Genomic DNA, 23,679 nt, shown 5'->3' with positions numbered 1-23,679 from the left:
AAAAGGATGTCATATAGAGGAGGGCGAAAGGTTGTTTTCTGCTGCTCCAGAGAAGCGGACACGGGGCAATGGATTCAAACTACAAGAAAGAAGATTCCACCTAAACATTAGGAAGAACTTCCTGACGGTAAGAGCTGTTCGACAGTGGAATTTGCTGCCAAGGAGTGTGGTGGAGTCTCCTTCTTTGGAGGTCTTTAAGCAGAGGCTTGACAGCCATCTGTCAGGCATGCTTTGATGGTGTTTCCTGCTTGGCAGGGGGTTGGACTGGATGGCCCTTGTGGTCTCTTCCAACTCTATGATTCTATGATTCAACCTGTCCCCAATCCCATTTAACATCTATATAAAGTTGCTCAGAGAGGTCACTGGGGAGTCCCATGTCACCAGAATGCTTGCATTTCCCAGCTTGATCTGTCTATACCATCTGAATCAAGACAGGATGTGCAGGTACTTGGCCAGTGTCCAGGGACAGCAATGGCTTAGATGACGGCCAGTGATCAGAAGCTGAATAGTAATAAGGCAAGGATATGGGGGTCGTGTTTTGTGTCCTGGAAGTGGGTTGATGTTTTGTCCTGGATAGAGTTGAAGCAGTTGCATAGTCTGGGGGTGCCCTTGAATTTGCCACCTGAAGTAGTACCAGTGGCTAGGAATACCTATTGCCAACTCTGGCTAATCTACCAACTCTGTCTATTCTTAGACACAGAGAGCCTGACCCCTCATGTTCCACACTTTGATCGCTTCCAGATTAGATAGCTGTAGGGCCCTGTATACAGGACTGCCTTTGAAATGGGTTCAGCACCAGCTGGGAACAGAGTGCTGTGCCAAACGGATTGACTGGCTTGCATCGTAGAGCTCATATGAAATGAGATTTGAAGAGTCTATGCTAACAAACCCCTTAAAAGTTCCCACTTGTAAGGCCCTAAACCAATGTTCTTCAAACTTGGGTCATTGGATGTTGCTGATCTACAACTCCCACTATTCCTGACGTATTGGCTAAGTTGGCTGGAGGTTATAGTCCAACAATGTTTAGTGACCCAAGGAATAATATTAGGTCCTAGTTACCCAGTGTGGTACCTCTCCTTGTACCATTCTGCCTGCTGGTGATGCCCTGCTTGTTAGAACATTTTCAAATTACAGTACCAGTAGGTTTGTACCTCTACAGCTCATGAAAAGGTCTCATCAGTGGCAGCTCCTCTGCTGTGAAATGTCCTCCTCCTTGAAAGCTGGCTGGTGCCAAGAATGGTTAGTCTTTGACACCAGCTAAAAACTTACCTCTTGCCACTGATTTTTGAGTAGCAGTTACGCGGATTAATTTTATATTGCTTTAATATTTTTATTGGAATTGTTTAGTTGTATTTTATGTCTGATATATGTTGCCCGGGGAACAATTGTTTGATGAAGGGTAGGTTAAAAATGAAATACTTAATAAAATGTAGTCCCCCCCAATTACTCAAACTGGGTATGAACAGCAGCAAATTCATTCATAAATTCATAATGCCTTATAGCTTGGTATTGAAAGTCTTCAAAACTGTGTCAAACCTATTTGCTAACAAGGGGTTCTCCTGCACTGTAACCATATTATATTAACCATTTGTTTGACTGAGTTTTTGCAAAATGCTTTTTTCCCCTTTGAAAAGACAGTGATACCCATGAAAACTTTGGGCTTCCAACCTAGTCTGGCTGTTTGTAAATCTACCCCTGCGCAGTAAAAAGGCGGTCAAATTATTAAAGTGAAGCAGCTGTTTCTACATTTCTGGTTCTGTGAAAAGGCTTCTGGTTCTGGGCTTGCTTCTGAATGGCTTCGCAATGGTTGCGAATATTTACCTTTTGCAATGGAATTTGAGGTCATCACAGGAAGGTTTGGGATAGGCACAGCATCTTGTTCTCTTCCTGCTGGTAATCATTTGCAAAAGCCAGGACAGACCCTGTAAACAACAGAGACAATTTTCTGAATATTTAATATTTCGATGCTCTCCTATTGGGATTTTAACAATAGCAGAGTTAGGATGTTGGAGTCTTTTTGCTTTAGTAGATTTTAAAAGTAGACAAACTGCTAAGGTCTCAGGGAGGAGGGGTGTCGTAATGCAAATAATTATCTGGAAAGGGCTTTGTGTAGTCTTGATTCCATGATAACAACGTGAAATCTTTGCATCCTTTTAATAAAAGGATAAGTGAAAGAATGAATATGGGAATCAGCAGTAAGAGGGAGATAGTGAGAGAGGAGTGAAGAAGCAGTGAGAAAAGTGAGGGGTGTCAAAGTAGTTGTGCCGGGTTAATAATATTTAACTGTAACATTCCTTAATTAAATCTAGGTTTATGTTCAATTATCTGTGTTCTGGTCTGGGTGGTTTAGAAGGAAGATAATCTCAGGAAAAGAAAAGCAATTGAGGAGCATTGCCACATTTTTGTGTCACACACACAGATATGTCTTTACTATTTGTCCCATATAAAGCATATACTGATGTTGATATACTGAAATATTCAATTTGTTCAAAGTGGTGTAGATTATACTAATCACTAGCCTTGGAATAAAGGACCTTGAATGTTCCCTCCCTCATGCTATTTCCACAGAATGAACACTGAACCATATATCTAAACCACAATGATGGCAAGTAAACCTTGCTTGTGAAAATAACTTTAGTTTGTTGGATATCAAATAAAGCTTATATGTTGCCTTCAGGGTTTGTTTGTTTTTCAGCCGAACCTCAGTCCCAGCACCTCTCAGTTGGGTACCATTGTCATTATAAGAGAACAAGGGAGGTCTTCGTGATGAATTCCGGCACCTCTTTTTCTAGAAAAATAGCACTGGTTGCCATACTTAAACGACAATAAATAAGAATAATCTCTTAATAACTTTGCATATTCATTTCTCATATTGACTGTTTCTTAATGCAGATTTATGAAATGTGTAGCAGAAATGCAGTGGCCATTGAATTTTGTACTACAAAAAGTCTATTACTAGGTTCTGGTCTCTTGGTTATTTTGTTTATCTCTTCTCTGTTTTGTAAAATTCACATCATTCTGTAGCTGATAGAGTACTGTACTTTTCTTGGATTTGATATCTGATGCCAGATTGTTTGCTGTATATCCTTAGAAAGTTTTTTTGTTTTTTTGTTTTTCTTTACCTCTGTGAATTCAGCCTTTTGGTTTTGGCAGCATAACCAATTTCAATCTAAACATCTTTATTACTAGGTACTGGAAAGCTTTAAAATAATGGATTATAGCTTACTGCTGGGAATCCACATATTGGACTGTGCTGCAAAAGAGAGAGAAGGTGAAACTTCACAAAACACATCGGATTCTAAACGCCCAGGAGGACAGAGAGTTCTCTATTCTACAGCTATGGAATCAATACAGGGTCCAGGAAAATCTGGGGACTGTGTCATCACAGAGAGTACCAACACGTAAGTCCCTAAAAATCTGTTCTCTTTTTTATTTTAAATAAATATTTTTTATGAAAGATTTTCCTTGTTTACTAAAGCACATGCATTGTCTCTTTCTTCAGGTTATGTTTCCTACAGATCAGTTACATTTGTTGTGAGACATTGGTGTTATGTGCCGAACAGGGTTGGGAAGAAGAGAGGGGGTGGGATGGTAAAGCCTGTGTTCTTTTGCTTAGTGTATGTGTGGGTGAGAGAGGTTGGGGTGGCCTAGGGGTTGGATTTGTTTGCCTGCAGTTGGATTTCTTTGTGCGTGTGTGAGGGGGGGCATTGTTGGGTTAAGTTATCCATATTGAATCATATGCTGTTGGTGGGTTTGTGGTGTTGTCTTGTTGGGCTGTGTATGTGATAAACGGGAGCCCTACACTGGAGTGAAGGCATCCTCTTCTATTTCTCCCTGTGTCAGTTTCAGTCTATTGGTTAGCTTTTCTAGAAAGGCTGTTTCCCCTAAAAAACTGTTCTTAAAACAAAAAGAGTTAATGGCTATTTCTAAACCATTCCCACCTGTTCCAAATATTACATCTACAATGGGCTTTCAATTTGTGAATGATGGAAGGATAGATTTGAATCAAATATCTTTTAGAAAACACAGTGTCCTCCAACAGACCAGAAAATCACAAAAAAGAGATTGGTTTATCAATCGTGTGCCCAAGAAAAGCAGAAACCCAGGAACAACCTTAAATTGCTGGCATTATTTATACTATTTGGGCACATACCAAAGGGAAATAAAGAGAAAGGTTAATCATATAAGATTACAAGGAATGTTGGAACAGAAATGTAAGTGTGTGAAGAGGGAGAAAAAGGTGGCTTCAGAAATGGCAACTGCTGATTTTCTCAAAAAAAATATACAGATCAGCTGAGGCTGTCAGCCCCCTGACACTTTTTCAAATGTCTGGTGACCTGGAGCAAGGTGTGCTCCCATTGCCCACCTGCTGTTGGTTGGGGTGAGCATGCCTCACTCAAGTAAAGGAACCATGGGGAACTCACTTGAAGTGAGAACTCCTTTGGAAGCCATGCCAGTTCTGGCCCTCTAGCTGACATGGCATAGGATGTTAGGTGTGGGACAGGTGAGCCTGCCTTGCTAGGAACAGGCAGGCAGGCTCAGTGGGGAGCCCTGATGGCCAAAGTTGTCCTGCACTCCTGCTGTAAGGAATCTGTCTTTAATCTTGTAGAGGCATAATAGAAAACCTTTGCCTGCTGCAGCCATGAGATCAGCATCCTTTGAAGTCCTTCCCCCATAGTATCGCTGTGTGGTGCTACTCACATTCATTGTTTGCACCAATTGTGTGTAAAATGAATGAAGCTGTGCTCCAATTGTTGCTGGTTCTTAACCTGTACATCATGCTGTAGATTATACTGGAAAATTGAAGCCAAAGTACACTTGCTAAAATGAAACTAAAAAGGAGAGTCTGCTTTGAACATCCATTTTGTTCACCAAACCGTGTTGTCCTTTGCATGTGCTATCTTAATCAAAACACTATGGGTTCTTTTGTTTTTCATTGCTAGTACGTTTCAGTTGTAACTTTTCAAAGAAGATTTAATGTATAATGTCTCACTCTGTTTCTTCTCTTAGAATGGGTGGCATTCCGGCTAAAAGCCACAAAGGAGAAAAACTGCTGCTATTCATGGGCATTATTGATATCCTGCAGTCTTACAGGTAACGTAGAATAACATTATTTGGATACTGATATATCTGCTGGATTTAAAGTTGTTGTAAGATGGAGTATGTGTCATTAAGTGCTTGTGTGTGTGTTATTAGGTTAATAAAGAAGCTGGAGCATTCCTGGAAAGCACTTGTTTATGATGGGGTAAGCCATGCTTTGTATTGTTAGAATGTTTGCTTTCTGTGTTAATTACTTCTCTCTTACTACTGACAATTGCATACTGTGTGTGACATGAGAATATTTATGCTGTTGAAGTTCACTGCCATTGATGCATTTGCTTATTTATAAGTAACAAATACTGATGCACAAATATCCAAAAGTTTATAGTCTGCTAGCTTTGGGTAAACAACAGATGGAAGGAGAGGGAGAGGCAAGGGCCAAAGGGAAAGCAACTGCAAATACAGTGATACCTCGGGTTATGGACGCTTCAGGTTACAGACGCTTCAAGTTACAGACTCCGCTAACCCAGAAATAACGCTTCAGGTTAAGAACTTTGCTTCAGGATAAGAACAGAAATCGTGCTCTGGTGGCGCAGCGGCAGCGGGAGGTCATATTAGCTAAAGTGGTGCTTCAGGTTAAGAACAGTTTCAGGTTAAGAACAGACCTCCGGAACGAATTAAGTACATAACCAGAGGTACCACTGTATTGTTTTCACTGGGGATGAAGACAAAACTGATATTTGCAAAGCCTAGAGTGCAAAAACTTTCTTAAATTAACGGACAAGAAATAATCTTTCCAGAGGCAAAGACATTCAGCACAATAGCTAGCATCCTAACCCTTAATAGTGTTGGTAATTAATCTAGCCTCCCTTTGCATGTTTTAAAAACTTCATCAGACTGGCATCCATATAAGGCTTGTTGTTTGTTCAGGCAACTGTATCTGGAACATCTGTCTTCATCATGAATCTGTTAGGGAATTGATAAACACCTTAGTAAGCCTTCAGACAACATCTCAGTGTTTAAATAGAGGGAGTCAGTCTTTAACGTCCCCCAAAGAAGTTGGGGAGGAGATTGAATATGGTCTTCTGTAAATATTATTATGAAATTAAATGGGCTGAAGTTGAACAGTACATGTTGGCAATGATACCATGACAGCGAGTGACGAACACTGGATTTTTTTAGTTACATGATCTATTGAAGATTTCACAATTCTGTTAAAAATGTATTCCACCATAAACAGTGGATGACCTCCAAGGTCACAGAAGTGGACTTCCTCTCCTTGCTCTGCAGCCCCTCCCCCTCCCCCAAACCTGCTGTGGCCCCCAAATCAGATTTTGGAGGCATTCAGGGAGAGGTGGAATCTGTTCCTTTGATGATGTCCATTCTGCTGAATGATGAATATTGTTGAATTTCACCATTGTAGTCTTTTTTTAAAAAAAGGTTTTCTCTCTGATTGTCCTAATATTAAATACCTTTATTTTTTGTCTTGTAGGACACAGTTTCAGTACACAGGCCAAGTTTTTATGCTGATAGGTTTTTAAAGTTTATGAGTTCCAGGGTGTTCAAAAAGAATCAGGGTAAGTGCCATGCCACCAGTCATGAAGTTAGAGTCCCTCTTCAGTTGTTGCTTTTGTTAGTTGCATTTATTCATTGCTTTCTACAAAAAAAAGTCATCAATGTGACATACTTCTCCTATGGAGACACCTTGAAAATAGCTTTTGAATGGTGACTTAGCTTGTAAGATGGCTGGCACTGTTGGTGGACGTGTCACATAATGAAGAATAAGAAGGGGAGACCCATGTTAAATGTTGCTGGGAGAGACAGGGCGCAAGAGATCTGTGGCCATCATGATATGCCATCTGCTTTCCAGAAGAATCTGGCTGCTATCGAAAACAGACTACAGGAGTAGATGGATTCCAGGGGCTGCTTTGCATGACAAACTGTGGCTTTTTACTGCTGTGCTATGCTGAGGTTAAACCAAGGGTTCCGTTAGTGTTTTATCAGATCTGGGACTTGTGGTCAAGCTCTCTTCTCACTAACCACAAGCTGTAACTAAGACCAGCTGCAGCTTATGGTTAGTGAGGAGAGAGCTTGACTACAAGTCCCAGTTTAGACAACATGCTAAGCTCACAGCATGGCACTAAAAAGATTTTTGAGGAGCAAAATAGCTGAAAACTGCTCTCCAGGAGTCGGCGTGGTCTTCGCAAGTTACAGTTTGGCAAACCAGGTCTTTGTGTGATCCAGCAAGACTCTTCCCAAGTTATATGCTACATTTTTCATGCTTTAAGTTCTCTCAGAAAAAATGTTTTAGAAGTATCTGTGATTCTGTCTAGAGGTGGGCTGTCCTCAAAACTTTGTAATGGTGTTTCTGCCTGTGACTCTTCTGTCATACCTAATGCTGGAACAACTGTTGAGAATGTTCTGGCTTGTTTTCAAATATAGCAAACCTTGTACAGTGGTACCCCGTCTTTCGAACAGCTTAGTTCATAAACAACTTGGAATTTGAATGCTGCAAACCCGGAAGTAGGTGTTCTGGTTTGTGAACTTTGCCTAGGAAGCTGAACATGCTCTGTTTTGAGTCCTGAGCTTCCATTTTTACTGTTGCACTGCTAATTTGCGCACCCCATTGTAATTGCAGTGTTCTGGGGATAGCTCTGCAGCCCAGCTGGTTTGAGGAGAGAGAGAGAGCTGCTTTGCGGGGGGGGGGGGGAGAGAAAGGACTGGCTTGGGGGTGGGGAGAGAGCTGCGTGCCCACCCACCCTGCACCCATCCCTCTCCCCTCAGGGGAAGCAGCCTATTTGAAGTTGGACATGCCTGATCTATAATACTGTTCTATTTATTTTATTTTATAGTACAGTACATTGATTGAGCACCCGTTGCTCGGTCCCAGCTCCTGCCCACCTAGCAGTTTGAAAGCACGTCAAAGTGCAAGTAGATAAATAGGCACCACACCAGCGGGAAGGTAAATGGCGTTTCCGTGCGCTGCTCTGGTTCGCCAGAAGCGGCTTAGTCATGCTGGCCACATGACCCGGAAGCTGTACACCAGCTCCCTCGGCCAGTAACGCGAGATGAGCGCCGCAACCCCAGAGTTGGACAGAGTTGGGGTCCCTTTACCTTTACATTGATTATTGCTTTCGTTTTATGGATCAGTGGTCTTGTTAGATAGCAAAATTCATGTTAAATTGCTATTTTAGAAGTTGTTTTTAAAAGTTTAGAACAGATAAATCCATTTTGCATTACTTTCTATGGGAAAGCGCGCCTTGGTTTTCAAACATTTTGGTTTTGGAATGGACTTCTGGAATAGATTAAGTTTGAAAACCAGGGTACCACTGTAGTTGGGATGCTTATAACTACGTCTTCTTCTTCTTCTTCTTCTTCTTCTTCTTCTTCTTCTTCTTCTTCTTCTTCTTCTTCTTCTTCTTCTTCTTCTCCCCCCCCCCCATCAACCTAGCAGTTCGAAAGCAGACAGAGCAAGTAGATAAATAGGTACCACTTCAGCGTTTCCTTGTGCTCTGGCTTCTGTCATGGTGTTCCATTGCGCCAGAAGCAGTTTAGTCCTGCTGGCCACATGACCCACAAAGCTGTCTGTGGACAAACGCTGGCTCCCTCGACCTGAAGCAAGATGAGCGCTGCATCCCATAGTCGCATTTGACTGGACTTAACCGTCCAGGGGTCCTTTACCTTTACCTTTTACCTATAACCTATTGGAAATTATCTGAACTTTTGTAACATGGAATGTGTCATTCAAGGATTTTGTGAGTGCCTATGCACACATTTGTGCAGAGAGCAGCATGGACATGATCCTTCCCAGTGTATAAATGTATGGAGGAATCCCCATAATGCAAAATATCCCTTCCTTGGGCAAAGTTCTTGAGTGGGTGGTTACTAGATCCAGGTGCTCTTGGAGGAAGCTGTTTTTCTAGATCCATTTCAATTGGGGTTTAGCCCAGTTTTGGCACAGAAACTGCTTTGGTTGCCCTGTGTGATGACCTCCATTGGGAGAGACGGGAAATGTGTCCCTATTAATTCTCCACAACCTCTTTTGTTGTCTATGCTCTGGTAACCTCAATATTAGATTACTGCAATGTGTTATACTTAGGGCTGCCTCTGAAGACAGTTTGGAAACTTCAGCTGGTCATAATTGGGTGGCTAGGCTGCTCACCGGAGCAAGACGGTGTGAGCATCTGACACGGATCCTGGCCTGACTGGCTACCAGTTAGTTTCCAGGCTCAATTCTATGTGCTGATTTTGATTTTGACCTACCGTGTTTTTCGCTCCATAAGACACACTTTTCCCCTCCTGAAAAGTGAGGGGAAATGTCTGTGCGTCTTATGGGGCGAATGCATGGTCCATGGCTGTCAAGTTTTGGAACTGAAAATAAGGGATCAGCACCCTCACCCGTCCCAGGGACAGTCTACGGTTCTCAGGGACAGTCCATGCCGCAGTAATCCCCCCAGGCTACAAATTAATTTACACCAGGAAAGAGAAATCAGGGCAGAGAAAAGAAAGCACTTATTCACGCAACACACGGTTAACCTCTGGAACTCCCTGCCACAGGGAGCAGCGATGGCCACCAGCTTGGATGGCTTTAGAAAAGGATTGGGCAAATTCATGCAGGAGGAGAGGACCACTGATGGCTTCTGGCCAGGTTGGCTCTGCTCTGCCTCCAGTTAGGGGCAGCAATGCTTAATCTGAGCACTTGTTGCCGAGAAACATTCGTCTATTTTATCTTCTCTTCTTTATATATCTGTCTGTCTGTCTGTCTGTCTGTCTGTTTGTTATTAGGTATTTATATTCCACCTTTTTCTCCAAGGAGCTCCCTGGTCCTAGTCCTCATTTAATCCCCACAACAGTCCTGTGAGGTAGGCAGGCAGGGCTGAGAAATGCAGGGACCCAAGGAGTCTCCAGACTCCAACTCTCCTTCCTGGAAATAAGGGAAATTTAAGGGATATCAACAATAAGGGATAGCAGCGGGAAACGGCTTGGAATAAGGGAGTTTCCCGCCAGAAAAGGGAGACTTGACAGCTATGGCATGGTCCCTGGAGCCAAATTGCCCAGGGGCGAAAGGCAGATCCTGCTTTTTCTGTTTTAGAAAGAGCTAAAGGCTAACAAGAGGGAAAGAGAGTGTTGAAAGGAATCTGCTCAACAGCTGATTGCTAGCTCCCTTCCTGCTCCGCCCAGGCCCCTTGCACAGTAGTTCCTTTGAGAGGGCTGAGGATCCTGGGAAATTGAGTTTTTCAGCCATTTGGGGCTTTCTGTTACTTTTCTTGCTTTCTATTGCTTTCTATTACCTGCTCTTGCTTTCTATTACTTGCTGGTGCTTACTGGTTTGCTTTCCTCTTGCTTCCTATTACCTGCTGCTGCTTACTGGTCTGTACTAGTTTGTACTGGTGCTTACTGGTTTGTACTGGTTCGCTTTCCTCTTGCTTCCTATTACTTGCTGGTTTGTACTGGTGCTTACTGGTCTGTACTGGTTTGTACTGGTGCTTACTGGTTTGTACTGGTTCGCTTTCCTCTTGCTTCCTATTACTTTCTGGTACGTACTGGTTTCTACTGGTGCTTACTGGTCTGTACTGGTTTGTACTGGTGCTTACTGGTTTGTACTGGTTTGCTTTCCTCTTGCTTCTTATTACCTGCTGGTGCTTACTGGTCTGTACTGGTTTGTACTGGTGCTTACTGGTTTGTAAGCAATGCTTTTCCCCCTTTGCAAAAGCTGCACAAATCTGAACTGATCCTCAAAAAAAAACAACCCATGGGTTTTAGAGGAGGAAAGCCAGTAATTTTTGTTTGTTTGTTTTCTCCTCTAAAAACGAGGTGCGCCCTATGGTCCGGAGCGTCCTATGGAGCGAAAAATGCGGTATAAAGCCTTACATGGTTCAGGACTGCAATACCTCAAGGACCCAGACCCTGCAATCATCATTGGGGGCTATTCTTCATGTGCCCCCTCCACAAGAGGTCCAGAGAGCAACAACCTAAGAACAGACCTTTTCTACAGTGGCTCTCCATTTGTGGAATGCCCTCTCCAGAGAGGCTCACCTGGCACCTTTATTGCATATATTTAGGTTCCAGATGAAAATGTTTCTCTATAACCAGGCCTTTGGCTGATTGAACATTCCATGTCCTTTCAAATGTTGGGGGGCGGTGGTGATTATTGCTTGCTTTTGATTATTTGTTTTGTGTTCTCATGTTGTATTTTTATGTTGTGAACTGCCCTGTGAACTTAAGGGGAAGGGCAGTATACAAATTTAATAAGTAATAACAATAGTCATCATGGGATGCGGGTGGCGCTTGGGTTAAACCACAGAGCCTAGGGCTTGCCGATCACAATCAGAAGGTTGGCGGTTCGAATCCCTGTGACGGGGTGATCTCCTGTTGCTCGGTCCCAGCTCCTGCCAACCTAGCAGTTCGAAAGCACATCAAAGTGCAAGTAGATAAACAGGTACCGCTCCAGCGGAAAGGTAAATGGCATTTCCATGCACTGCTCTGGTTAGCCAGAAGCGGCTTAGTCATGCTGGCCACATGACCCGGAAGCTGTACACCAGTTCCCTTGGCCAATAAAGCAAGATGAGCGCTGCAACCCCAGAGTCGTCCGCAACTGGACCTAATGGTCAGGGGTCCCTTTACCTTTACCTAACAATAGTCATAGATATGCAGAGGTCTTGTGATTACTCTGGTGCACTACCTGCCACATGTGTGCCAGAGGATATAGTAGGCAGGGGCAGGGACAGGATTCCACTATTCTTTGTGAGATCCCTCTGCATATAGGCCCTGATTCTACATGGGCGGCAGCAGCACGCAACCTTGTCCTGCCTCTGCAGACTTAAGGTGCAGATGGCTTTAAAAAAATGTATACAGCCAAGGATATCGGTATTTATTTTTAACATAAAATATGCAGATTATAGGTCATTTCACTAAAATGTTCTTGAAGTTCTTTACAATAATTTCAGTTATGCAGGGGAGAAATCTATATTTTAGGTTTGTTTTCAATTATATGTTTAGCCAAACAAACATTTCCCTTGCAATTTTATTTGCAAGAGTATTTAGGTTTATATAACTATAAAATCTTACGTTGTAAAATATGTTCCAGTGAAAAATAGGCAGATGCCATTTCTTTTAGATGAAGAGATTACATGGTAAAAGTATGCCTGATACATGGCTTATTACTAGTTCCCTGCCATGAAAAAGTTCAATTCAAGTTTTATTACTGCATTGCTGAATGTAAGTATGTCTCAGATTTATACTGGCCCATATTATAGACTCTTCTTAAGACAACTACATTGTTGCAGAGTACTTAGAATAATGGAAATTGATTGAGCAATCTGATCAAACCTCTTTTTTAACAGCCAGCAGCATTCAAGTGAGATGAACAAGAAAGGATTGTGAAAGTGTTTGTGTAACAGTGAAAAGTCCTTCTTAAAAGTTCTTTGCTTCATCTGTATTTAATTAATCTGCCTTGTTTTTATCCGCTCTCTTTTTGAATGCAGCTTTAAAGTCCTCTCCCTCCAAGAAACGATGCAATTCCATTGCTGCTTTAAAAGCTACATCACAAGAATTTGTTTCTGTGGTTAGCCAAGATTGGAAGGATGAAAATCATGACTTGCTTACTGAGGGGCAGAGCTATTGTAGTCTTGATGAAGAAGGTAATGCTTCAAATGAGCTACACTGCTCTTAATAAACAGAAATATTTTCAAGATTTTTGGCACTTCTGCTTAAAAAATAAAAGAAAAAAGTGGGAGATTTAAAACCAGCGAAGAAGCTTAAAGCAATTGTCTGGGAACTGTCCCTGGCTCATCGCAGGGTGGTGGAAGGGCTCTCAGGATGCTACGGAGAGCCTCAGCGCCACCTGACCAGTAGCACCTCCTCGTCCAGCGGAGGGAGCAGCGAGGTCTCCAGTGGGGAGGGGCAGACAGCTCAGGAGCTGGAGAGCCGAGGCTCTGGGGATGTTGGAGAGACTCTGCATTCCTCTCGCTCAGCGGGAGAGGAGGAAGACACGCTATTTCCGTCGCCCCGAGTATGCAGAGGGGTGAAACGAAAAGAGGGGAGGCGGAGATTTCATATACCGAAACTCTTATGTTGGGGTCAGAACCGGAAGGGGCCACTCCCGGATTCTGCAGACAGTTGATACAGACATGAACCTTTAAGCTCTGCACTGTACATAGTATGCACAATGAAACTACTAAAGGAACGGCTGGAGTTTTGCCTGGTTACTCATGAGCAACCATTCAAGGACCTTACAGCAATGATTAAAAAACAATACTTAGGGAATTCTAGATTGTCTGGGCAAAGCTTGAAATCCTTTAAATCTGGAGTTGTTAGTCTCCAGCTGCCATCACCTGCCATCAGCATTGCCAGGATTCAGGAATGAAGGGAGTTGTGGTCCAACAGCATCTATAAAGCCACCTCTACTGCAAATAAGATAGTAACCATCCTGGGAACACACTTCATCTTGGGAATGGCTTGTTGTCCATTGCTTATGCTGCTTATCTCAATTCTAATTGTCAAGACATAGGACAGAGCCACAGCATACATTGAAAGCACCCCAACACACCAAAGAACCATGGGAACTATAGTCTTCCCCTCGCAGAGCTCCCTTGACAAACTAAGCTCCTGGGATTGTTTTGGGGAAGCCTTGTGCTTTAAATGTGTTGTGAATGTACTTTAAATATACAGTGTGGATCTCCCTCCTCATACAAGCCTTGGCAGATGACTGATCCACAGCCACTGGACACGGAACATCTCTGCCACTCTTTCTGTGCCCATATCAGCATGGGGCATTATCAGTTATGGGTGTGTGCCTTGAAAATCAACCTTTGTTTTCCTTCTCCCATTAGTTTTCTCTTCATAAACCATGGTTAATAGGCTATGGTGCACTTCTTCCCCTCTCCCCCCACCCTCCAAAAAATAAAACAATAAAAAATCATGCTTTGACATGAACCTAGAGCTGAGAACATCCTGGCTTGTTATCTGACATTGAACTAGAGTTCCTCAGTTTGAACATAATGCTTAATGCAAGCCAGGATATTCAAGCCCAAACCCATATGCACTGGAGGTGAGATATGAAGAAAGAGCACATAGCCCCCAGACTTGTGCATGCCTTTACATGTTTTCACTACAGGTGAGCAAGAAACTTTTCCATGAAAATGTATTAATTTCATATTTGCAAGAATGATTTACAGACTTTTCTTTTTCCTGCACAGTATTAGCCTCCCGACATCAGCCAGATTTAGTGCCAAGCACGCCTTCTCTTTTTGAAGCAGCATCTTTAGCAACCACAATTTCTTCTTCTTCTTTGTACGTAGATGACAATTATCAACATGATGGAACTCGGTTTTATTCTAACAGGTAATTAAAATTTGTATATATGCTAGAGATGGGTGGACTCTTTCCCCAACCCCAACTGTTCTGATAGTACTTAATTCAGGGGAAAACAGACCAGTTACAGATGTGATCTCTGTCTCATTACAAACGAGAACCTTCTGAGCCTGCAGCATCCCAACCAGTGTAGATTTATTTCTCCCCATTCAGTTGTTTCAGTGGACTTGCCAGGGATTGTAAGGTAGAGGTGGGGGAGCATGTGCTGCACTACAATTCTTTCATCTCTGACCATTCAGGCTATTATGTTTCAGTTTAATATCCCCAGCCCATGAGAGGACTGCAGGCGTGACCAAAATATGCATTCATATTGTGGCTTATGAAACCTAAATAGGATGGTACAAACTCACCTATAGATTCATCAGTGCAACCCTATAATTTAATTAGAATTAAACCCCACTGAGTCCCAGCTAAGTGTGTCTAAGGGCTTATTTACACTTACCTGTTGTGTTTTTGAGTAAAATTTTAAATTATTATTTCATGTTTTATATATCAGAGACAGAACAATTATAACAAATAATAACATCCCTTCGATATTTAAATCAACAATACTATGAATTTAATAATAAAAAAACAACAATTTTGGCAAACCAACGAAAGATACATAAATTAAACAGAACAATCCACTCAATAAAAACAGGCAAAGGCGAACTAACACATGATAAACTTAAAATTAACCAAGCCTTTCATGCTTTCTATAAAACCTTAAACACTTCTGAAACACCATCGCTAAATGCCATTCAGGAATTTATGGCCACTGTTAACATTCCAAAATTAACAGAAGAGCATGCAACTTACATAAATGAACCCTTCTCACTTGAGGAAATATTAGCTAGTATAAAAAGGACAAAACCATTTAAGGCACCTGGACCAGATGGGTTTACTGGCTATTTTTTATAAAGCCTTTTCTGAACTTGTGGCCCCATTCTTGCTGAAATTATTTACAGATCATGGCCTGATACCTGGAACTTGGAAAAACACACAGATCGTAGTGCTACCAAAACCAAATAAAGACTTGGAGTCTGTTGAGTCCTATAGGCTTATCTCATTAATGAATGTTGATTTAAAATTACTTACAAACATTATTGCACATAGGTTAGCGACGATTGTACCAAATTATATACATTTGGATCAGACAGGTTTTATTAGGCAAAGGTCAATAACTACCCCCATTAGGAGGATCCTCAATGGGGTAGTTATTGGAGATCAAACCAACCAGCAACAACAGCCACCCTTACATTGGATGCAATGAAGGCATTTGACCGTCTTGAATGGAATTTTCTTTTTGAAACATTGCAAGGTTTTGGCACGGGAGCCCCATTCATTGGACTGCTGACTACCTTATTTTGATAGATGGTATACACTCGGAGCCTATATTGATGGGCCGGGGCCAAAGCAGGGCTGCCCATTGTCACCCCTGCTTTTTGCCCTGGCCATAGAACCCTTGGCTCTAGCACTTAGGGGAGACCCTGAGGTGTCTGGAATACAAATTAATGGGCAGAGTCATCTGGTGAACATGTTTGCAGATGATGTAGCTTTGATGCCGTCTCGCCCTGGAACAAGTCTCCTGGCAGTAATGAAAATCCTTGATGCTTATGGAAAGGTCTCTGGTTTTTGTGGTAACTATAGCAAATCAGACCTGCCTTGTATTCATGCTCCTTCATGGATCACTGCCTTGTCATGGCGAAGGGGCTTGAATAACTCAGGGAAGCTATGCCATGCAGGGCCACTCAAGATGGACAGGTCATAATGGAGTGTTTAGACTAAATGTGATGCACCTGGAGGAGGAACCGGCAAGCCACTCCAGTATCCCTGCCAAGAAAACTCCATGGACAAAGACAACAGGCATATAAAAGTTATAACGCTGGAAGATGAGCCCCTCAGGTCGGAAGGCGTCCAACATGCTACTGAGGAAGAGCGGAGGACAAGTACAAGTAGATTCAGAGCTTATGAAGCCGCTGGGCCAAAGTTGAAAGGTCACTCAGTTGCAGATATGCCTGGAAGCGAAAGGAAAGTCCAATGCTGTAAAGAAAAATTATTGCATAGGAACCTGGAATGTAAGAACCATGAACCTTGGTAAGCTGGATGTGGTAAAAAATGAGATGGCAAGAATAAACATTGACATCCTCGGCATCAGTGAACTAAAATGGGCGGGAATGGATGAATTCAGTTCGGATGACTCTCATATCTACTACTGTGGGCAAGAATCCTGTAAAAGAAATGGAGTGGCCCTCATAGTCAACAAAAGAGTGGCGAAAGCTGTACTGGGATGCAATCTCAAAAATGATAGAATGATCTCGATACGAATCCAAGGCAGACCTTTTAACATCACAGTAATCCAAGTTTATGCACCAACTACCGGTGCTGAAGAAACTGAAATTGACCAATTCTATGAAGATTTACAACACCTTATAGAAATGACACCAAAGAAGGATGTTCTTCTCATTATAGGGGATTGGAATACTAAAGTAGGGAGTCAAGAAATAAAAGGAACAACTGGCAAGTTTGGCCTTGGAGTTCAAAACGAAGCAGGGCAATGGCTAATAGAGTTCTGTCAAGAGAACAAGATGGTCATCACAAAACACTCTTTTCCAACAACAACAAGAGACGACTCTACACATGGACATCACCAGATGGGCAGCATCGAAATCAGATTGATTATATTCTCTGCAGCCAAAGATGGAGAAGCTCTATACAGTCAGCAAAAACAAGAGCTGGAGCTGACTGTGGCTCAGATCATCAGCTTCTTATAGCCAAATTCCAGCTTAAACTGAAGAAAGTAGGAAAAACCACTGGGCCAGTAATATACAATCTAAATCACAGGTGTCAAACACAAGGCCCGCGGGCCTAATCCGGCCCGCCAGACCTCGTCATGTGGCCCGTGTAGCCACCGCCGGCCGCCAGCCTTCACCTTTTATTCTCGCTTTTTTTTTAACAGCTTCAGCCGGTAGCGATTTTTAGGCCGTTCTAGGACTCCCCTTCTCTATAGACCGTCCCTGCCTCTTTCCCCCGAGTGCCGACCCCCTTTCTTCCTCGTCTCTATGATCCGCACGACCTTTCAGAGGCGATTGGCTGAGGGCGGCTTGGCGGAGCTCTCGCGAGAGGCGCGGCCTTCGAGAGGCCAGCGGCGGGAGTGTGGGGGGGAGCGAGAGCGGCGCTGGGAGGAGGGGGGCGGAGCAATTGACATGATGCGGCCTCATCTTTGCGCCTGTTTCGGAGGCCAAGCTTTCGGGGTTTCGTTTCTTTTATTGTTGTTATTTATACACTGCTCCCCCGACACGCTCATTTTTATTTCAAAGAAATGCAAGCTTTCGTGGAGCACTTCTTTTTTTAAAAAAAGGGGGAGGAGGAAAGGGAGAAACTGGATCCGATTCCTGCCTTGCGCGAAACGGATTGTGGCGCCTCTTCTTCGCAAGCTTTTTTTCAATAAAATCATTTTTCAATAAATTGTACAATAATTGTACATTTGAATATCTACTTGCCATTATTCTGACTATGTTTCTGCTTTCAGTGCTAGTTATTACTTACATTATTACAAAAAACAGTAATAATTGAATGCAGTGACAATAATTTATGATAATAAAGAGTGGACACATAGTCCTACAGATACAACCGGCCCATTGAGGGTGACCAAACTGCTGATGCGGCCCCCGATGAATTTGAGTTTGACACCCCTGATCTAAATCAAATCCCTTATGAATACACAGTGGAAGTGAGGAACAGGTGTAAGGATTTAGATTTGGTGGATAGAGTGCCTGAAGAACTATGGATGGAGGCTCGTAACATTATACAGGAGGCAGCAACAAAAACCATCCCAATGAAAAGGAAATGCAAGAAAGCAAAGTGGCTGTCCAATGAGGCCTTACAAATAGCGGAGGAGAGAAGGCAAGCAAAATGCAAGGGAGATAGTGAAAGATACAGGAAACTGAATGCAGATTTCCAAAAAATAGCAAGGAGAGACAAGAAGGCCTTCTTAAACGAGCAATGCAAAGAAATAGAGGAAAACAACAGAATGGGAAAAACCAGAGATCTGTTCAAGAAAATTGGAGATATCAAAGGAACATTTTGTACAAAGATTACCATAATAAAGGACAAAAGTGTGAAGGACCTAACAGAAGCAGAAGACATCAAGAAGAGATGGCAAGAATACACAGAGGAATTACCGTATTTTTTGCTCCATAAGATGTACTTTTTCCTCCTAAAAAGTAAGGAGAAATGTCTATGTATCTTATGGAGCGAATGCATGGTCCCTGGAGCTGAATTGCCTAGGGGCCAAAAGCAGATAGTGCTTTTTTTTTTTTAAACAAAGAGAGAAGGTGTTGAAAGGAAGCCGCTGAACAGCTGTTCAGCAAGTGATGGGGAGAGAGATAAGGACATTCTATACAAGATCTCAAAGTAGCTGTCTTAATACAAAGGAATTTCAGAAATAGACTGGAAAGAGAAGTTGCTGAATTGAAACTCATTACCACACTCAAAATTTTATATTTTATATTTTGTTTTGACTATGGCAGACCAACATGGCTACCTACCTGTAACTGGAACTATAAAAAGATCAAACTTATCCATCCTTAAAGAAATCAGCCCTGAGTGCTCACTGGAAGGACAGATCCTGAAGTTGAGGCTCCAGTACTTTGGCCACCTCATGAGAAGAGAAGACTCCCTGGAAAAGACCCTGATGTTGGGAAAGATGGAGGGCACAAGAAGGGGACGACAGAGGATAAGACAGTGTTCTCGAAGCAACTGGCATGAGTTTGGCCAAACTGCGGGAGGGAGTGGAGAATAGGGGTGCCTGGCGTACTCTGGTCCATGGGGTCACGAAGAGTTGGACACGACTGAACCACTGAACAACAACAACAAAATCATATAATTAGAAAATCATATATAAAGTATGGGTAAATTACCGGTGGCTACTGGAACCCAAGATATCCTTGTGGGTCTCCCCACCAGAGGTATTAGCGGTTAAAAAAAAATAAACATGGAAAAGAATTGGCCAACATACCAACAACTGTTAACAAAAGAACATGGTGTCATAAAATTAAAACCATATGATGAGATTAAGGAATATTGTAATAATTGGCTACAATACCATCAAATAGCTCACCTGTTTAACAAAGACATAAAAATAGGTTTTGAACAGAAAACCTCTAAATTGTAAAGTGAATTATTGCAGCCAAATAAAAAGATAATATCAAAAATTTATAACTTACTCCTCGGGTGGGAATTGAAAGATGAAGTAATAAAAGAAACAACGATAAAGTTCTCACAAGATCTCGGCAAGACAATATACAGTGGTACCTCTGGTTAAGAACTTAATTCGTTGCGGAGGTCCATTCTTAACCTGAAACTGTTCTTAACCTGAAGCACCGCTTTAGCTAATGGGACCTCCCTCTGCCGCTGTGCCGCCAGAGCACGATTTCTGTTCTTATCCTGAAGCAAAGATCTTAATCTGAAGCGTTATTTCTGGGTTAGCGGAGTCTGTAACCTGAAGCATATGTAACCCGAGGTACCACTGTACTTAAGAAAGGTGGGGAAAATTGTGGAGTGTAGATAAAAAATTCACAGCCTGCTATGTGATAAGAGAAAACATCATGAAAATGTGCTACTGTTGGTACCTTACCCCAGTGAAATTGGCTAAGATTATATATATATATATATATATATATATATATATATATATATTCAAACCTGTGTTGGAAATGTAAAGTAGAGGTGGGAAGAATGTATGGTGTGGTGGGGGTGTAAGGCGATCGAACAATTCTGGACTAAGATACACGAAGAGCTGAAAAGAATATTTAAGAGCACAATTGTCAAGAAGCCAGAAGCATATCTGACGGGCTTAATAACCAATGATATTCCCAAAGACAAAAAGAACATATTCCACTATGGGACAGCAGCGGCGAGACTACTGGTGGCAAAGAATTGGAAAACAGGAAAAATACCAGAAATAACAGAATGGAGAACCAAGATTTGCGAATTTATGGCAATGGCAAAGTTAACAGCTTCAACTAGAGGCAGCTCTAAGCAAAAAGTTAAGAGAGAGTCAGAGTGTCTAGAGGCATATATGGAAAACTATGGAAATGGAAATAAATTTTAATATAATTATAAAAGGACAATGTTACAAAGGATAGAATTATTAAGTACAAACAATTGATAACACAACAAGAAACAACAATATAAATACCAACAAGATCACACATGGGTGAGGGGAAGTTGGGAAAGAGGGAGGGAAGTAGAAGGTGGTATCTGTGAAGAATTACCAAGAACTTTTAAGAACATGATATAAGAGCAAAAGGATATATGTAACAGGAAATGTGTGATTGTGGTTGTAAGCTTTTTATTTTCAAATAAAAATTAAAATTAAAAAAAGAACAGTACTTCTGACTTGTCAAGATTCAACCTCAATCTGTTAGCCGCCATCCATCCTCCAGCTGCCTCCATACATTCACACAGGACCTTTTCCGCCTTCACTGGTTCTAATTTGAAATAGAGGTAGAGCTGGGTATCCTCTGCATACTGATGAAAACCCAGCCCAAACCTCCTGATGAACTCTCCCAGTGGCTTCATATACCGTATTTTTTGGTCCATAAGGCGCTCTGGACCACAAGACGCACCTGTTTTTTTAAAGGGGAAAAACCAGGGAAAAATATTTTCCTGGTTTTCCTCCTCTAAAAGGCAGGGAGGGGGGCATTGGAGGGGAAGCCCCTTCTCCCTTCACAGCGGCTCATCCCCACTTGCTTTAAAGGGACATGCGGGGCGCAGGGTGGTGGAGAAAGCAGCAGCATCCCCGCTGTTTTCTTCACCACCACACGCCTTGCACCGATCCCAAAAGCCTGCTTTTGGGATCAGCGGGCAGCGCGTGGGGTGGTGGAGGAAATCCTCCACCAACCTCCCTGCCGCCCACCAATCCCAAAAGCAGGCGGGGGTGGGGGGAGGCAGCGGGAAGTGCAGAGGATGTTGCTGGATCGTGCACAGCACCTCCGTGCTTTCGGCGAACAGAGGTGCTGACACGATCCAGCAACACCCCCTTCGCTCGGGGGTGCCTCGGGGTTCCGTCCTTTTCCTCATGCTTTTTAATATCTACCATATTTTACGCTCCATAAGACACACTTTTTCCCTCCTAAAAAGGAAGGGAAAAATCCCTGTGCGCCTTATGGAGCGAAGGCTTTGGTCCCCTGGCCTCCCCCCATCCCCCGCCACGTTCGGCGGGAGGAGGCAGCGGTGATGTTGCTGGATCGTGCCAGTACCTCCGTTTGCCGAAAGAAGCTGGGCACGATCCAGCAACATCTCTGCTGCCTCCTCCCGCCGAACGTGGCGGGGGATGGGGGGAGGACGGGGGACCAAAGCCTTCGCTCCATAAGGCGCACAGGGATTTTTCCCTTCCTTTTTAGGAGGGAAAAAGTGTGTCTTATGGAGCGTAAAATATGGTAGATATTAAAAAGCATGAGGAAAAGGACGGAACCCCGAGGCACCCCACAAGTGAGAGCCCAGGGGTCTGAACACTCATCCCCCACCACCACTTTCTGAACACGGCCCAGGAGGAAGGAACGGAACCACTGTATACAGTACATCTGTCTAAGCTTGGTTGTCTGTGATGGAAAGTGAAGTATTTGAAAGTAGTAAAAATAAATAAATTGGGGGGAAATGCTTAGATCACTTTCAGAAACACTTGTAGATTAATCCAGTGGATTCTGGCTCATGTGGAAGTTCTTATGCGTGTACACTGAACTTCTCCATTTACATCAATCTTGGAAGCTGTTCATTGTGTGAATCTTCATGTGCACCTCTTTGGATGGGATGTTCATGTGCAGAACCTTAGGTTTAAATCTAAGAGGTTCATGACTGAAAATAGATTTAATACCAAAAGCCCTGGAAGTGAGCAATCAGCTCTGCCCTTATATGAAAGCCTGTCTCTAACATACAGGCCAGCAGAGTGCTGTGATGTCCATGGTGACCTGCTGTTTGCTCACCTGCCAGCTTGCTGTTGCTGCTGCCACCTGGAAACAAAACACCCTGTTGCAGTGCTGCATGCTGCTATCGCCACTGAATTGGACTGGACTCTAACCCCTGTCCGGTCCAATTCAGAATGAGTTTTCCGCCACCAGCGCTCTAGCCGTCTCAGCAATTTTTTAATTGCCCTCAGCGGGCTCCATGCAACTGCAGGGCTTTGCAAAACAGTAATTGCAATGCAAGTAAGGTAACATTGCCAGAGAGCATTCTGATGATCTACTGGGTTGCTTTTCATCAGTGCCTTGACTCTTTTTGCAGCTGAAAAATGGTCAGACTTAGAAAAAAATACTGCTTTTATTTAGTATTGGTATATTAGACCAGGCTAAGAAAAAGTCGGTTGTTCTGTTGCCTAGAACTTTTTAAAGCTTTTCTGGCTACTAATGTGATGCTTGCATAAAATGAATCAGAGGAGAGGTGTCAAATAATACATTAGACTAAAATATGAAAAATCCACATACCAGTTTTGTCAACTTTTAAACATAGATAATTGTGCTAAAACAGGTTTGCATTTTACTACATACAATTTTTAACACAGTTTTTCTTATATGTAAGTATTTTTTTCTGAAGCAGACTGGAAAGTAGGTGAAAGTACTGAAGTAGCCTAGGTACAAAAAGAAGTTTCTCTAGGGAAAGTGGTACATGTGCGGCATATTAAATACTTGTTTGTTCGCTGTGTAGCATTTGCACAGCCCCTTTTGAAATAACTTGGCCTGAAGGATATATCTACACTATAAATGTACATCAGTCTATGATGATGATTATCATTATCATTATCATCATTATTTATATACCGCCCTCTCAGAAAAAACCAACTATGAAAAGCAATTTAACATTAATAGAATTAAAACTATGCATATACATAAAATCTAGTAAAACCATACCAGTAATTACAATAAAAACAGCACAACACCAACCCTTTTATTAAAACCAGTCATGCTGACCCTGATGCAAGAGGGGGCCGTGCAAATGAACACTTTTATGCAGAGCGCCAGAAAGCCATTGGAATAAACGTAAGGCATTTTACCTATGAGTTTCCCAGCAGAATTGGAACTCCCAGTGTTTCCTGTAGGAAGCAAATTACTGTTTAAACCATTTCAAACCTATGGGACAGCTATTCCCTTGGAACAACCTTGGCAAAATCAGCTGCTATCAGCATTGAGTACGGAACCTTCTTTTGGAAGTATGTGTGAGTTTCCACATGAACTGTTTATGGGATGCATTTGATAGTAAATGTTGTGGGAGGTGAACAATGATAACAAC

At 42.5% G+C, this 23,679-nt stretch overlaps 1 protein-coding gene across 3 annotated transcripts in view; it reads left to right on the top strand.

Moving 5' to 3' along the window:
* PIP5K1B (phosphatidylinositol-4-phosphate 5-kinase type 1 beta) overlaps positions 1-23,679 on the top strand; it is a 124,346-nt gene that overhangs the window by 89,037 nt on the left and 11,630 nt on the right. For all 3 annotated transcript variants that reach the window (XM_033163871.1, XM_033163870.1, XM_033163872.1), the window contains 6 exons: positions 3,190-3,401; positions 5,011-5,094; positions 5,197-5,245; positions 6,533-6,617; positions 12,525-12,680; positions 14,238-14,382. In XM_033163871.1, coding sequence (XP_033019762.1) covers positions 3,190-3,401; positions 5,011-5,094; positions 5,197-5,245; positions 6,533-6,617; positions 12,525-12,680; positions 14,238-14,382 — 731 coding nt within the window. The remainder of the gene's footprint in view (positions 1-3,189; positions 3,402-5,010; positions 5,095-5,196; positions 5,246-6,532; positions 6,618-12,524; positions 12,681-14,237; positions 14,383-23,679) is intronic.

The sequence above is a fragment of the Lacerta agilis genome, chromosome 11 (assembly GCF_009819535.1).
Source record: "Lacerta agilis isolate rLacAgi1 chromosome 11, rLacAgi1.pri, whole genome shotgun sequence".
NCBI classification, from domain to species: domain Eukaryota; kingdom Metazoa; phylum Chordata; class Lepidosauria; order Squamata; family Lacertidae; genus Lacerta; species Lacerta agilis.
This window is presented reverse-complemented; position numbering and strand designations above follow the sequence as displayed.